This window comes from Protomyctophum bolini (assembly GCF_963924005.1).
Source record: "Protomyctophum bolini genome assembly, chromosome: 13".
NCBI classification, from domain to species: domain Eukaryota; kingdom Metazoa; phylum Chordata; class Actinopteri; order Myctophiformes; family Myctophidae; genus Protomyctophum; species Protomyctophum bolini.
This window is the reverse complement of record NC_137874.1, coordinates 42,443,173-42,457,057: the sequence shown is the minus strand read 5'-3', so window position 1 is coordinate 42,457,057 and position 13,885 is coordinate 42,443,173. Positions and strand designations below refer to the sequence as shown.

The 13,885-nt window shown below is 44.3% G+C and overlaps 1 protein-coding gene across 1 annotated transcript; it reads right to left on the bottom strand.

Moving 5' to 3' along the window:
- Positions 1-7,193: 7,193 nt before the first annotated feature.
- On the bottom strand, positions 7,194-13,885 carry LOC308326977 (uncharacterized protein). The gene is made up of 6 exons (XM_080780081.1): positions 13,716-13,885; positions 10,462-10,848; positions 9,416-9,812; positions 7,826-8,019; positions 7,591-7,603; positions 7,194-7,224 (listed from the first exon to the last, which is right to left on the bottom strand). The coding sequence occupies exons 1-6, from the start codon at positions 13,777-13,779 to the stop codon at positions 7,209-7,211; spliced, it is 1,071 nt and encodes a 356-aa protein (XP_080636207.1). The 5' UTR covers positions 13,780-13,885; the 3' UTR covers positions 7,194-7,208.

Genomic DNA, 13,885 nt, shown 5'->3' with positions numbered 1-13,885 from the left:
TCACCATGACTCAGCCATAACCATATAAGGAGTCCCCAAAGCAGCTATACGTCCAAAACCTAAATATGTACGAGCTGCGTTTGCGCGTCTTACTGGTTTAGAGAGCATGTTGTTCGGACAGGCATATGCTAGGTTCCTTGTTTACCTGGCTGGTATCTACAGTATAGTTAAATGGTTTTAAAACCCTTTTTGTAACAAGGCCCATTACTCTCTGCATTCTATGATATAGTTTACTGAGACGCTACACTGTCTCTCTGCATTCTATGATATAGTTTACTGAGACGCTACACTGTCTCTCTGCATTCTATGATATAGTTTACTGAGACGCTACACTGTCTCTCTGCATTCTATGATATAGTTTACTGAGACGCTACACTGTCTCTCTGCATTCTATGATATAGTTTACTGAGACGCTACACTGTCTCTCTGCATTCTATGATCCTATAGTTTACTGAGACGCTACACTGTCTCTCTGCATTCTATGATCCTATAGTTTACTGTCTCTCTGCATTCTATGATCCTATAGTTTACTGTCTCTCTGCATTCTATGATCCTATAGTTTACTGTCTCTCTGCATTCTATGATCCTATAGTTTACTGAGACGCTACACTGTCTCTCTGCATTCTATGAGTTTACTGAGACGCTACACTGTCTCTCTGCATTCTATGATCCTATAGTTTACTGAGACACTGTGCACTGTCTCTCTGCATTGCATTCAAGTATTCAATTGTTTATGAGTCACTCTACGTTGCAATCGGAGGAGAAACCACCCATGCAGCACTTTTTAATTTTTTTATTTCATCTGTGTCTGTGCTTGTTAAAGAAATATTGAACCCAATGAACAGTATAGTAAAAGGCGCTTCTGACAAACCTCTTAACTCCATTAGACCCTCAAACTGTCTGCTAAAGCAGTTAACTCCACCACCTCTCCCCCCTCTCAAACTGTCTGCTAAAGCAGCTAACTCCACCACCTCTCCCCCTCTCAAACTGTCTGCTAAAGCAGCTAACTCCACCACCTCTCCCCCTCTCAAACTGTCTGCTAAAGCAGCTAACTCCACCACCTCTCCCCCTCTCAAACTGTCTGCTAAAGCAGCTAACTCCACCACCTCTCCCCCCTCTCAAACTGTCTGCTAAAGCAGCTAACTCCACCACCTCTCCCCCTCTCAAACTGTCTGCTAAAGCAGCTAACTACACCACCTCTCGCCCTCTCAAACTGTCTGCTAAAGCAGTTAACTCCACCACCTCTCCCCCCTCTCAAACTGTCTGCTAAAGCAGCTAACTCCACCACCTCTCCCCCCTCTCAAACTGTCTGCTAAAGCAGCTAACTCCACCACCTCTCCCCCCTCTCAAACTGTCTGCTAAAGCAGCTAACTCCACCACCTCTCCCCCTCTCAAACTGTCTGCTAAAGCAGCTAACTCCACCACCTCTCCCCCTCTCAAACTGTCTGCTAAAGCAGCTAACTCCACCACCTCTCCCCCTCTCAAACTGTCTGCTAAAGCAGCTAACTCCACCACCTCTCCCTCTCTCAAACTGTCTGCTAAAGCAGCTAACTCCACTCCACCACCACTCCCTGTCTCATGCATGCAAGTGGACAATATAAAAAAGTCACAATTCTTTACTGAATATTGGCTTTGTTTTTGATATACAGGTTTAAATGTTTGTTTTTCAACATTAAAACGCCATTCACATGGACATGGAATTACGTCATAAAATATTTATATATAGCGCCCCTCACTTCACACGGGTGTGATCTTTTTTTAAATATAAGGTTTTCTTCATTGCCTGACAATTTTATATTTTTAATTCCCTGGAAACATTGGCATTTTGGAGTTATAGTGGTTTCTGTCCGACAGCATACATTTAGATAGATAGATAGATAGATAGATAGATAGATAGATAGATAGATAGATGGCTATATGAACAGGCCTACATGGATAATGTAAATATAGATTTACAGTTGCAGTAGTGGGCTACATTATCATATATGGATTCAAGCTTTTTATTCTTTTATATCCTCGTAGCAGTTTCTGTATTGACCTGTAGGCTATACTGTAGCCATTCTGTGAATATATAATATTCATATCTTATATTATATTCAATCATCTCATCTCGATTGCTTCGCGCAAGTGCACATCCTATCACATGCTGTTTCTGTGCAGGATGCCTGCAATAGGCCTATCCGTCGCATGTATAGGCCTAGCGGCCAACATTTCTAAAAACAATTAATTAAAATGTGTATTAAGTCATATGAATGATATTCATATTCCGTTCTCACCTCTGCTGCTCACTGATGCTGCTTGGCGTCTGTCATTGAATGAAGCGTCCATTTATAGCCTTACCGCAGAGATAGAACCGCCATCACGAGAGACAGAGAGAGAGAGAGAGAGAGAGAGATCATTACATTTCCTACTGTTTATTATTGAACATTTTCATTGATTTATTCTTTAATTTATTCATTCGCTCGTTCGTGTTGTTTAATGTCGCTGCTGCGGCTGAGCGGCTCGGCGCGCGCTGCGAAATAACGGTTGTCACGGCGCCGTCTGTCACGCCGAGAAATGCTGCTCTATCGAAATGTGTGGCGTCCGGCAGAGGTCGCTGTTGGTTGGGTGGTTTGCAATATGAGGTTTTTGCATCACCTGTGAATGGGGGGAAAAACGATGTTTTAATAGAAAAATAAAACAAAATATTATAACGGTCGGACACGGTCCTGTAACGTGTCAGTGGCTACTAGAATGACACAGAGTGACCCCCGCAGTCACTGAATTCTGTGGGTCACAGCTCTCTGCGTAACGCGGATTACCCTCCTCAATCCCTGCATGCAGAGAGAGAGAGAGAGACGCAGTGATTTAAAGGTCAGATATCGGAATCGCCGTTAATAATTGTGTTTTAATAGGCCTATATCATTGTAACATTAATGTCACTATAAATGTTACATTCATTCATATTTGTAAAGCTCTTATCTGGATGTTCTGTGGCTCTAAAACACAACAAACTGCATGTGTTTGTTTGATTGATTGATTGAAATATGTATTAACAGTTTGCAGAATTACAGTACATTTCAAGCACAACTCAATACAAAGACTCTCGCGTTAAACTGTGTGAGTGGACGACACCATAAAGCACCACACTTGTTTACAAGAGGGTTCACCTTGTTCAATTCATCAAAACATTTAGAGACATATACATACTGTTCACAGATCTATCATTAATTCACTCATTGAATGAATGTTATGATTGTGTTGCTTAAATGCTGAGTCGTTGCCTTCAAATAATGACATAATGAGCAGGGACGGATTATCCCCATGAGGGCCCCTGGGCCGGTACATTTTCTGGGGCCCCCATAGCCCGTGTGTGTGCGCGGAATTTTCATGTTTTTATCACATTTTGGACCTAAATGTAACAAAATCAGTGGCCAATGAAGGTCTCCCTGCAGGAGCTCTTTTCAGGGCTACAAACCCAGTACCGTGCGGTCCAATTTCCCCAAAGGACCCCTGAGATCCAAGGGCCCCTGCATGGGCCCACGGCCCCACTGACCCAATGGCTAATTTGGCCCTGATAATGAGTCCCAGAGAGAGATCGTTCCATGTTTGAGGGGGGCCAGCCCCTTCTATATAGGCCTATACAGGTTTATTGTTTGTTCTTAAGTTCATCATGTTTGTTTGTTTTAAAAAACACCATTAACGATAAAGAGAATTTAATGTTTGTTTTGACACTGTTTGTTTTACATCATCATCATTACAATATCATTCCCTCCTCGATGTTGAACGATCATAAGATAAGAGCGCCCCCTTATACAGACAGTTTGTCTATACAGTATAATTATAGTCTAATTAAAAACAAGAAGCAGGAAATTAAAAATAAATATATAGGCACACACAATATCGGGACCCAGTTTTGGAAAAAGGTCTGGTTTCCTATAGCAGTGTGTTGTAATACTTGTATAGTCTACTCTAGACAGTCTAGACTATTTATTGTGGATGTGAAAGCATTTTCTTTGAGGAAATGTTCTATCTATAAATAACCTGACTGATCATTCTATACTCCTCAGTCATCAACCAAACAAAAATTAAATAGCCTACTACTCATCAACATTTCCAGTAGCCTATATAATTTGAACACCTGTGTAATGTAGATGTTAAAAAAAAGCAGTTGGTCTAAATTTAAAAACTCAACTAAAAAAAAAGGTAGTTCCCTGACCGGGAATCGAACCCGGGCCGCGGCGGTGAGAGCGCCGAATCCTAACCACTAGACCACCAGGGAAGAACTGGCCACTCTTCGTCGGAGTGACTATATAAAGGTAAGATGTCCGACAAAATTTTGACTTGAATTTTGGAGTATAGTTTTGAATATTAGCTTAATTCGGAAACGAAAGGCGTTCAATTTGAATTGACTACCCCAAGAAGGAACTGGCCATACAAGACGTCTCGATTCATTATGATATATCCGCAGAGCCAGTGTTGCCATGTCTGCCTATTATAAGCGATCTTGAGCTTGTTTTTCCTGTAAAGTCGCTTGCAAAGTTTAATCATTAGGTACATTAAGCCAACTAAGGGCTGTTTTTGATTGGTGCAACCATATGGGTGCAGGCTGCAGCCACTAATCTTTATTTATTATTCAAATATAATAATTGTATTAATATTAATTTAATCATTTAAATTGTAAACGTATCAATCTAATGATTACAGCTTGAGACAGACAGGGAGACTACATGCAGATCGATGGGTGGCGTACTTGTGCCCCCTGGTGGTCCCACTCTGTAACTACAGTCCCTGTGTATAGCTACAGCAGTCCAATAATAAATGTCAATTACAATTTAGGATTCAGGACATTTAGCAGAAACGCTCTTAATCCTTACATTAAGGAAGAACAAAAACATGGCAATACATCATATTGAATCATACTTAAGCTAAGAACGTATAACAGTGGAATATCTATAATGAAACTATGCATATAGTGCTATCTGTTATGTCTACATAAAATGCTATCTAAGTTACATAAATTGAACCTTAATTGGGGCACTAATTATGGCCTAATAATGACTTGTTTAGGACCTATAGTTAACCGAGTTAATCATAATAACAGTATGATACTCTCATTGTGTTGTTGTTTGGGTTAGATTTCTTTAAACCTGGTGCAGGTGAAAGTAAAACTACAAGAAGGTTTTTGCTGTCTCGTCATGTTGTTGTGTCTATCTGTCCAACTCACTCACTGTGCACTCTGCATTCAGCACGCTCTAGAGAACTGAAGCATTTCATATATTGATTTTTATTTGGTAGAAAATAAAAACATCATCATGCCAATTAAAGATGATTGATTTTATTTGGTGGAAATTAAGAACATACATCATGCCCAAGATATAATATACATAAAGTAGGTGATACACTTTCAAAGGTAAAATTAAATTCTACTTTATAAAGCTATATATACAAAAAGAAAAATCACCATTTAAACGTAATATATTTCCTCCATAGTAGGGACGGTAATTATGCCCCAATTTGGTATGAGGTGTGTATATGATGTTGGTGTCTGAGTAAAAGTGTGTGTGTGTGTGTGTGTGTGTGTGTGTGTGTGTGTGTGTGTGTGTGTGCGTTTGTGTGTGTGTGTGTGTGGTGTGTGACATTGGTGTAGTTTACAATAATAATATGATCTATTAAACCATGTTGTTAATTGTTCCATGACGTCGGTGTAGTTTTCTCCTCCTCTGCCATTGGTCTTTGTCAGTTGTACCAGAGTGCATCTTGTTTACTCTTTTCTTTGCCTTATTCATCATGTAAAAGGCCTGTTTGATCATCACGTAGTCTCTGTGAATAGAGGTAGAAAATAACCGTTGTTTAATAGACAGTGTCACGGGGCAGCCTGTGCCCTATACACACACACACACACACACACACACACACACACACACACACACACACACACACACACACACACACACACCACACACCACACACAGACTGTGGGTATAGTGGGGCAGACACGTCCTATCATATAATGTCAATACCGTTGATGAATGCATTCACAATTTATACAGGATGTATACAAATGAAATGACACATTCAGTTTATTGTAACCTGTGGTTATAGCTCAGTGTTTGTATGGCCTCTCCAGTGCTGGCACTTTAAGAAGGGAGGGAAGGTGCCAAGTATACTGTTGAGGAGTAGGGGTGTTCCACAATGTCAATTATCAAAGTATGTCTATTATCTGGGGAAATGCATGTAACACCATATGATGATTAATCTAAAATAGAACATCTATGTAGGGGGTTATCCTTATTAATGTTCAGCTGATATCGGTGAGCTTGTAGATATAAGCTGTGTATGGTTGATTGCTTCTCTGTGGGTGGTAGGATCCTCTCCTATAAAGGGGAGACTGCAGCAGAGCTAGTCAGTGATACTCTGGCAGGCAACATGCCCATTGCTGACAGCCCAGTGAGAGAGCTGCTAGGGCCCATTATGTCATGGGCGTAGCCTATAGTGCAGTTTGGTTATTTTCCCTTTGTCCTAAGTTGTGCGTTAAGTATTTTTGAGTTCTTTATATATTTGTATTTTGGCCAGTATTATTTTTGCAGTTCGATATGTTTCCTTTGTGTATATCTGCATTGGAGCAGAGCTGGAGCTTTTGGAGATATAAAATCCACCAAAAAGCATCGCTGACTGTCTTTGGAGCCTTGGCCCTCGGGCAACTTCACAGACCGTGTGAAGAAATAAATAACTCAAGGTTATACGGTAGGTTTCTTTGGTTAAAATGAGTGCGTTATACATCTAAAAGGTGTCTTCTATTCTAAAACCCTGTTTTAGCCCCAGAAGTTGCAGCAGGGGAGGCCTTCCGAGCCTGGTCGAATGTCTAATTAGATTTCAGTTCATTCGACATTGCGGAACCCCATCTGCAAATACTTTGTTCCAGGGACCTCCCTGGGTCAAATACTTACATGCAACGTTGCAACCTGGCGCCTCAGTCACATCTACAGAGAGAAGGGTGGCAGTCATACTCATAATATTACACGTAATGTTAAAGTCTCATAAACATCATAATTTATTCACATTTCTGGTGTTAATAAATGTCTGATCGATATTTATGAACAATTACACAGTGAAAAGGTATATGTGTGGACACACGCATGCACGCACACACACACACACACACACACACACACACACACACACACACACACACACACACGTACGCATGCACGCTCACACACTTACCTTCATATGTGGAGGAGGCTGTTGAAGATTGTGAGACAGTGATTGGTCAGTAAGGACAGCATGATGATAATTACAAGTGTTGCATCAGTCATCACGGCGGCATCAAGGCCCGCCAAAGTACATTTTAGTCGACTAAATGAACTGCAGATTTAGTCGACTAAAATCTTATGAAATGAACACTAAAACATCCCGCAGGTGACTAAAATGTGACTACAACTAAATGAAGTTTCATTCCAAGGACTAAAACTAAAATAGAAATTTGAACTGCCAAAAACAAACGAAAACAAATGAAAAGGGTTGAAATAAACCACTGATATATAGAGATGAATGGATCAACTGGTATTATTTGAGAAATATAGAACAACATATCAGTTCGACACCTACCGGTTTCCTTCTGCTGCTACTGACGTAAAATGTGTGAAATGTGAAATAAACCACGCACTGATATATAGAGATGAATGGATCCACTATAGTATTATTTGAGAAATAAATGTGTCAACAACATTCGACACCTTCGACACCTACCGGTTTCCTTCTGCTGCTACTGACGTTTTGTTTCTCCAACAGGACACCGAAGGCCTGTTTCTCCAACAGGACACCGAAGGCCTGTTTCTCCAACAGGACACCGAAGGCCTGTTTCTCCAACAGGACACCGAAGGCCTGTTTCTCCAACAGGACACCGACGGCCTGTTTCTCCAACAGCTCGTCGAGCGCCTGTTCCTCCAGCAGGACATCAGAACGGCCGCCGTCAGGATGACGACTCCCGTAATGACTGGAATCAGCACGGCGTGAACGGCAGAGCCGTCGGCTTCGCTGGCGTCGTCGTCTGAAAGACAGTGAGTCACAAATCATAATAATAACACACAACAAGGTGTTACAGAACCTATAACCTATAGCCTTTTAACTTAAGTAAAAGTACACAATACTGCATTATAGAACTACTCTGTTACCAGTAAAAGTCCGGAATTCTTAAATGTACTTGAGTATAGAGTACAAAAGCATTGACATAAAAAAATTAAAATGTAGGACTTAAAGTATATATGAAAAGTAAAATAGCTCATTATGCAGTTTCAAGTTTCATTTCAAGTTTTCAAATGCATTCAAGTCTGTTGAAAATAGCAGATCTACAAGCTCACTAATGCAGGCAGGCAGGCAAGCAGGCAGGCAGGCAGACAGACAGACAGACAGACAGACAGACAGACAGACAGACAGACAGACAGTGTGGTTGTTACTTAAAGTCTTGTTAATCACATGATTACGGTGCGTGTCCCTCAAACAACTGCCTCTGAGACATTTAAAGCACTCATTAAAAAGAAGAAAAACAATATTATGTTATGTATTTGTTTGTGATGGTGACATTCCATAGTATTTCTCTACAATATACCCCGTGAGTGAGTGAGTGTCTTTTATGTGGTGGTTCGCTAACATTTTGCAGACAACTGTGCATCTCTCTCACACACACACACACACACACACACACACACACACACACACACACACACACACACACACAGCGGAGCAATTAGGGGTGCAGCGTCTTGCTCAAGGACACTTGGATTCTTGCAGGGATCGAACTGGGAACCTCACAGTTTTCACATCCGGCTGTTATTCTACAGGCCACTCTGCCGCTGAACCACTGCCATTATACGGGGCTCAGGGGTATAGAGTGGACGGAGGGGAACTGCAAGGTTGCCAGTTCGAACCTGGCCGGCTCCCCCCAGAGTCAGCGTTGAAGTGTCCTTGAGCAAGACTCTGACCTCCCTAATTGCTCCTGATGTGCAGGTTGGTGCCTTGCATGGTTTCCTCTGTCATCGTTGTGTAAATGTGTGGGTGAATGTCTTGTAAAGGTGTGTGTGTGTGTGTGTGCAATCTATATGTAAAGCGCCTTGGACAAAGGCCTTATATATAAAAGCACCATCTACCAGGGTTTACCTAGCCTCGGTCTCAGGCTTACTTATCTGCAAAAAGAAAAGCCTGGTCACAACCTAAGGCTGAGAAGGTTGAATATCCATCAGATGTATTTCCCCCGTATACGATGTTTTCCCGACCAATCACAACACTTGTTTCATTTGCGGAGAATGTAAACTGATTTGTAAAAAGCATCAACGTCATTTCCTTCGGCGATACTTCCGCTAAAATCCCGCACTTCCGCTGATAGTCTTTCCAGTGGCGGTCTTTCCCAGGGGGGGGGGGGGGGGGGGGGGGTTACCTGGGGGGGGGGGGTTTACCTGGGCTGAGGCGCCGGTGCGTCTCGGCGGTGTGGTTGATGTGCGCCAGGTGGACTCTGCATGTCAGGTCCGCGGCGGCTCGGCCGGGCAGCGCCGCCGCCGGCACCGTCACGGTGGTCCGCACGGCGTAGCAGGACGCCGACGGTCGCTCCGTCGCCGCCGAGGGTCCTTCTTCTTCAGCGGCGGGGGAGAGGAGGAGGAGGAGGGGGTCTACGTCCACCAGCCAGGACACCTCGGGGCGCGGGGAGACGAGGAGGGGGTCTCCGTCCACCAGCCAGGACACCTCGGGGCGGGGGTACCAGCAGCCGGAGTCACACGTCAGAGATAATACACCGTCGGCCGCTCCGTTTACAGAGATCACCGGCTGAGACACGGAACCTGGCAACGACAGACACGACACAATGAATGCACACGTTACTATACTGCCTCTGTCTGTCTCTCAAAGGGCTCCTACGGACGGCTGCAATTCAAACCTGGCCTCTGAAAATCTGATACGCAAGCAAATTTTACATTCCAGACTTGTAACAGTATATTTCTAAATTGATACTTGGTTAAGTCAAAATGTAATTGAAATACATTGATTTAGTCGATTAAATGTATTTCTGCGGTACCTTGATGGCGCTGTCATGGATGATTTTTAGATTTGATTGCATGCTAAAACATTGCTGATCTATAAGCTCGCGACACTGAGTTTGTAGATCTGCTATTTTCAGCATGCAAACCAAGCATAAAAGTATACTTGTCTTTTAGTTGTACTGGATCTCTTCTCCTAACCCGAATCCGCCAGATGGTGGCAGCATTACTCTTCTCCACCAGTCTCTCCCTGACATTTTAGTCTAGTTTTTATTGTCTCCACCAGGCCGAAGGCCTAAGGGGAGAGTAATGTTTTGCACTCCGTCCGTCCTAACGTCCGTTTTGTCTGTAGTTATAGTTTTAGTTAGTTTTGTAAAATCACAACACAGTTTGAGTTAGTTATCGTTATTTATTTTTTTGTAAACTATAATAACCTATAGATCTAAATCTTTACCGACAAGGAGTCGTATCAAAGCGCTGCTGCCGTTGCCGGTGTTCCCGCCGGGCGGGCCGCGGACCGAACAGCGGAACGTCCCCTCGTCCGAGAGCCGCACGGCGGACAGCCTCAGCGAGACGTTCCCGCGGGACAGCTGGTCGCGGAACAGCGACGTCCTCCGTCGGTACGCCGGGTTTATGGAGCGCGTGACGACGCGGCCGTCCCGAAGGGCGTGGACGTAGCGCGGAGGCTCCGCCTCCCCCTCCTCCTCCTCCACGTCCGCTCTGGTCCAATCGGCCGACATCTGAGCCGCGTCGACGGGAGGGTCCACGAGACACGGGAGAACCACGTCATCCCCCGCTCTGGCCAGAACCGTCTGAGACGCCCCGATCACACCACCTTCTCCTGGAAACACAAACAGAACCCGATCACACCACCTTCTCCTGGAAACACAAACAGAACCCGATCACACCACCTTCTCCTGGAAACACAAACAGAACCCGATCACACCACCTTCTCCTGGAACCACAAACAGAACCCGATCACCACACGGTCTCCTGGAAACACAAACAGAACCCGATCACACCACCTTCTCCTGGAAACACAAACAGAACCCGATCACACCACCTTCTCCTGGAAACAACAAACAGAACCCGATCACCACACCTTCTCCTGGAAACAACAAACGGAACCCGATCACCACACGGTCTCCTGGAAACACAAACAGAACCCGATCACCACACGGTCTCCTGGAAACACAAACAGAACCCGATCACACCACCTTCTCCTGGAAACAACAAACAGAACCCGATCACCACACCTTCTCCTGGAAACACAAACAGAACCCGATCACACCACCTTCTCCTGGAAACAACAAACAGAACCCGATCACACCACCTTCTCCTGGAACCACAAACAGAACCCGATCACACCACCTTCTCCTGGAACCACAAACAGAACCCGATCACCACACCTTCTCCTGGAAACACAAACGGAACCCGATCACACCACCTTCTCCTGGAAACAACAAACAGAACCCGATCACACCACCTTCTCCTGGAAACAACAAACAGAACCCGATCACACCACCTTCTCCTGGAAACACAAACAGAACCCGATCACACCACCTTCTCCTGGAAACACAAACAGAACCCGATCACCACACCTTCTCCTGGAAACACAAACAGAACCCGATCACACCACCTTCTCCTGGAAACACAAACAGAACCCGATCACCACACCTTCTCCTGGAAACACAAACAGAACCCGATCACCACACCTTCTCCTGGAAACACAAACAGAACCCGATCACCACACGTTCTTCTGGCGCCCCCTACTGGTACCCTATAGTCATATACTGGTGCTCATGCACGGATTAATGTGTGAACTGAACTTTGAACCAGTTCATGTATAGAAGGTGAAGTTTCCCAACGCGTGCATGCGTGTGTGCGTGTGCACGTGCGTGCGTGTGTGCGTGCGTGCGTGCGCGCGTGTGTGTGTCTGTCATACTACACAGTGTCGCACAGCAGTTGGAGGAGAGAGCTTTGCTTGATTACAGTGCTTCTGTTTGCCTGCTTTAATAATCAGTTCAAACTGGTTGAAGTAAATCCAGGGTTAAACCCAACTGTGCACCACATCTTTTCTCAAAGTTTGTTGTCATGTTGCATCGTATCGTATTACACATTCCATGCATGGACATAAAAACAAACAAAGAACAAATAAATCTTATAGTCCTGATCGGGGACGTGCACACATATACATCAAAGGGGGCTTCAGCCCCTGCCCTTATAGCCGTCTGTAAAACAACTGCCCTCTCCTCCAGACCACGAATGAAGCATTTACTACATGGTGAAAGAAATGCAAAATGCCCTCCTCTCCTCTCCTCTCCTCTCCTCTCCTCTCCTCTCCTCTCCTCTCCTCTCCTCTCCTCTCCTCTCCTCTCCTCTCCTCTCCTCTCCTCTCCTCTCCTCTCCTCTCCTCTCCTCTCCTCTCCTCTCCTCTCCTCTCCTCTCCTCTCCTCTCCTCTCCTCTCCTCTCCTCTCCTCTCCTCTCCTCTCCTCTCCTCTCCTCTCCCCTCCCCTCCCCTCCTCTCCTCTCCTCTCCTCTCCTCTCCTCTCCTCTCCTCTCCTCTCCTCTCCTCTCCTCTCCTCTCCTCTCCTCTCTTCTCCTCTCCTCTCCTCTCCATGCCATTCAGGAGAATAGTGTTTTTTCCCCTGACGTCTCCCGAACTTGAACACAGAATCTTGCGTTGAACAATATGTGTTTATAAATCCATGTCGTTACACCACATTTCCAAGGGCTAAAGACTGCTGGGTTGCACCCAGACAATCAATAGCTGATCTGCAATCTACAAGCTCTCAACGCGTCGCAGTGTACAGAGCTTGTAGATCTGCTATTTTCACTTTTTGGGGGATTTCAGCCCCTGCCCATCTATAACACTCTCTGCACGTCACTGCTTGTCAAAGAACAAATAAATCTAAAGGCCGATTCATACTCTACATCTAATACATATTCTATTTTAGAGCCAAATAAAAGTGGGTTCGGCTCTGTAGAGCCTACAATGTGACGTCATTTGAGGTTCGGGGGGGGGCGGGTACCGTCCTAAAGTTGCCTCTTCGGTGCTACTGAAAATTTCTGACGAACCGAAATCATTTTGGCACTACAGCGGTAAAATAGGAGTATGAATCGGCCCTTGGTCTTGATCCAGAATTGCATAACCGGACTCCAGGGGGTCCCCAGATTGTTTTGGGGAGGTCCCCAGATAATTTGTCCCTTTGGGGGCCTGAACCGTTTTGGAACCCTGGTCATAGAGAAGGTTATAATAATAATAATAACAATGGATTTTATTTATAACGCACTTTACATTCGCAAGAATCTCAAAGTGCTACACCAGTGAATAAAAGCAAAAGAAACAACACACCATTAAAAACATCCAAAAGAACAGGAACATATAAAAATGCTTTGGTAAAAAGGAAAGTTCTGAGTCCTTCTATACCGACTGTGGGGCTCTCAGGTGGGCGCGGAGAGCGTTCCACAGTTCAGGGTCGACCGAGCAGAAAAAGAAAACCATCTAATTGATGCTGCTATACCAACCACACATAGAGCTCAACAGGAGAACAAACAAAACAACGCTGAGGGAACAAAAGAACAACCTTCTAATTCATATTTTATCATTTTTTTGTCCCTTTTTAAACACTTTCTAAAATGTAAACACTTTCTTAAATGCCAACACAAAGAGAGAAAGAGAAACAAAGAGAGCCCTGCATGGTTACCTGTAACGTGTGTATCGAAGCAGCTCCATATCAGCAGAGAGGAGATGTTGAAATAGATCCACATGGAGGACAATAACACAGCTAGAGACTGAACCGCTGCTGTGTCAGTGTATGTAGCATGTAGTCAGTGTTTCAGTGTCTGTAGTCAGTGTTTCATGTAGTCAGTGTTT